Source organism: Phytophthora infestans, genomic scaffold (assembly GCF_000142945.1).
Source record: "Phytophthora infestans T30-4 supercont1.2501 genomic scaffold, whole genome shotgun sequence".
Taxonomy (NCBI): Eukaryota; Oomycota; class Peronosporomycetes; order Peronosporales; family Peronosporaceae; genus Phytophthora; species Phytophthora infestans.
The window spans coordinates 1-2,930 of NW_003306166.1; the positions used below are offsets into that span (position 1 = coordinate 1).

The following is a 2,930-nucleotide window of genomic DNA, read 5'->3' on the forward strand; positions in this document are numbered from 1 at the left end:
CAAGCATTCTCCTTTCATGCAATAGAGATTATGTGACTCCCTTTTGGTATCGCCCATCCCGCCTGCCGCATGTTTTATGAGTGGTCACAATAAATGACTCCTTTTTCCCTCGTTGTTCCCTTCCGGGGGGGGTGTCTGCCTTGCCGGTGTTGGCTGCAGATTTCACTTGCTCTTCCTGTCGCATGACCAGTGGTACGCCTAGATAGCGGGCTGTACGTCTTTGTTTGGCGCGTCTAGCGTGATTCCTGTCGGTGTTGGTCCTGCTCCTACTCGGTTTGTCGAGCGCTCTCTCCCTCTTCTCGCCGTTCCTGCTCCGATTTCTCCCACACATTGTCTCGTCGAGCTGCCCGTCTCTCCATCTCCGTACTGTCGACTGTCTTACTATTGGGAGAGACAACCAACGACGTATCGTCGCTATCTGCAGCCTCGTTGGAGAACGAGGCAGCTCGAACATCCCTGGCGACCGGCGTTCGTGCAGCATTAAAGGCCGTTCCGCGAGGAAGCTGTTCGATCGTCGCCACTTGTAGCGATACGATCGCTTTGCCGGTCACCATCTTGGAGTCGGGTAGTGCAAATGTGAAAGTGATGAAGACAGAGAGAGCTCGGGGCACAGGTCGAGGATGCCATGTGGACGATTCCTGTTCTGAGGACGAGCTTGATGTCCTAAGCCGCTTACGTAGTATATTTTTGAACATACCGGTACTCTACTGCAAACACAGCCCCACGCTCAGACTTGGGTAGTCCGTTCTACCTCGTTTTACTGTGGAGGCTTTTGCTGACGCATGACTTGAGACGGGAGCAGTAGCTGTGGCGACTTAATGTCATCGCTTAATTCGAGTTTTTTAAAAGAAGTTAAATTTTTTATTAAATTTAAATCTTTATCTCCATATATTACTAAAATAGAACCTTGTCCTTTTAATTCTGAAAAAATATGAATAGTTAAGTTTTGTTTTAAGATTAAAGATTTATAATCTAATTTCTTAAGAATTTTTTTTAAAGATATTATTTCGTTAATATTTAAATCATTATAACGAAATATATATATATATTTATAAGTTTGTTTAATTTTTTTGTAATTGATTTAATTTATATTTTTTTAAAAAATTTAATTTTTTGTTTCAACATATTTTTTAATTAACGATCAATTTCACCAAATACAACATCTAAAGTACCTATAATTGTAACAACATCAGCAATCATATGATTTTTAGCTAAAAAATCTAATGCTTGTAAATGTAAAAATCCTGGTGATTTTATTTTACATCTATAAGGTTTATTTGTGCCATCAGATAGACCATAGCAATCAGGCACTGCGAGAAACCTTTTGGTACCACCGAAAAGGTACCATCAATAAAAAGGGTCAGCTGAGGGTACCGTAGAATCCGTAGTAAGTCCGGATGCCCAAAGCAGAGCATACGCTGTATGCCGGCGGTGGTGGGGCGAGCCATGCTAAATTGTAGGAACGGGCGCGGGTCTGAGTCGCTAATGCTTCGCACCAGTGCAGCCTCAATTGCACGGAAAATGTCGCCACCGGTCGCACCTTGGCGTACGTTTTTGATGATCGTAACACCACTCGGACGCGCAATACCGTAGATAGTTGACGGGTGATGCTTGGTACGGAAACTGTCAAAGACGCGCTGCCACAGAACACCAGGTGCAACAGCGAAGTCTTTAATGGCGCGATCTTGCAGCTCCAAAGACATGTCGTGGCGTACGTCTGCGACTTCTTCTAACATTTCTTGGTCGCAGCGGTGAAATTTTTTTTTCGATGATAGTGCCCCCCTTCTTGACTACAAGACGTGCTGGACACCCAGTCCGGAACTTCACGCAGCTGAAATAGGTTGTTCCTGTCTCCGGGACGGTGTGCTTCTTGCAGAAGCGGTAGTTCTTGTGCTCCATGGACAAAGTTGTCAAGTGACAATAAAAATTAAAACAGCTATGTGTTTCTGCATGATTGGTTCCCGTTAACTTTTAAAAACCTCAATCCCAAGTTCGACTCAAAATAGGTTTTAGGATATGTCCTAAATTTCCGACAAAAATACCGGTTTTTAATTTTGGACAGTATTAGGATTGTAGTAGTATATTGCATACTCAGATAACAACAACCAGCACCACACTACTTATTTCATTTTCTAACTCACGTTCAGCTGAGCGTTAACCTCTAAATGACCACCTTGACGTGAAATGGGCACCCACAAAACCAGGGAACCTCCACCTGTACCAGGCAAACCAAGAAATCCTGGTCGCCAGCGATCCATGTACAGAGTCTTCCCACCAAGCGTAGTAACGTTCGACGTCCACTGGGCGGTACCCCCTGCTTTGAGCAGGACTTCGCCAATCTTGTCGCCGCCAGACTTGATATTAACAGTCACGTCCTCGGTATCTTTGCTCTTCAAGTTAATAATGACGGCGCCGTCACCCTTTTTCCTCCAAGAAAGCGTGCTGTTCTTAAAAGCTTTATGAAGTGCACCCATTCCCAGGGTGGCTAGTTCGTCGCCGTCATCGATTTCACCCATAAACTGCGTAGGACCGCAGATAGTCTGCAGGAATTCCGCAAACAGAGTCGACAAGTCCGTTGGGTCCCAAGCATATGAGGCAAGCCAGAGACCATTACGTAGCCAGGTATAGGCGTTGTATTTCGCAGCCATGTGCGTACCGTTGTCACTTTTGCCAGACTTGATGAGATCGTTGATCATCACTGTGTAGGCTACGTACTGAGCGAGTGTCTGGCGTAATGGCGATGGTGGCACTGAAGCAGAACTTTGACAGCAAGAAGAGCATGGAGCTGCTTCACCGGCGTTTTGGTCACGCCAGTATGGACACTGTGAGAGTACTTTCAAACAAGCTCAATGTTGGAGTAAAGATGAATGCGAATGGTCTTAGCTCCTACGAATGTGTTGCATGTGCGGCTAGCAAATCGAGACGCATGA

At 45.2% G+C, this 2,930-nt stretch overlaps 2 protein-coding genes across 2 annotated transcripts; both read right to left on the minus strand.

The window, feature by feature from the left end:
* Positions 1-266: 266 nt before the first annotated feature.
* PITG_22350 (uncharacterized protein) lies at positions 267-554 on the minus strand (the record flags this gene model as incomplete). The annotated part of the gene is made up of 1 exon (XM_002909819.1): positions 267-554. One exon carries the CDS (start codon positions 552-554, stop codon positions 267-269), a length of 288 nt encoding a protein of 95 aa, XP_002909865.1.
* A 1,578-nt stretch (positions 555-2,132) lies between these two features.
* Positions 2,133-2,516, minus strand: PITG_22351 (uncharacterized protein; the record flags this gene model as incomplete). Its single annotated transcript, XM_002909820.1, has 1 exon — positions 2,133-2,516. One exon carries the CDS (start codon positions 2,514-2,516, stop codon positions 2,133-2,135), a length of 384 nt encoding a protein of 127 aa, XP_002909866.1.
* Positions 2,517-2,930: the final 414 nt, after the last annotated feature.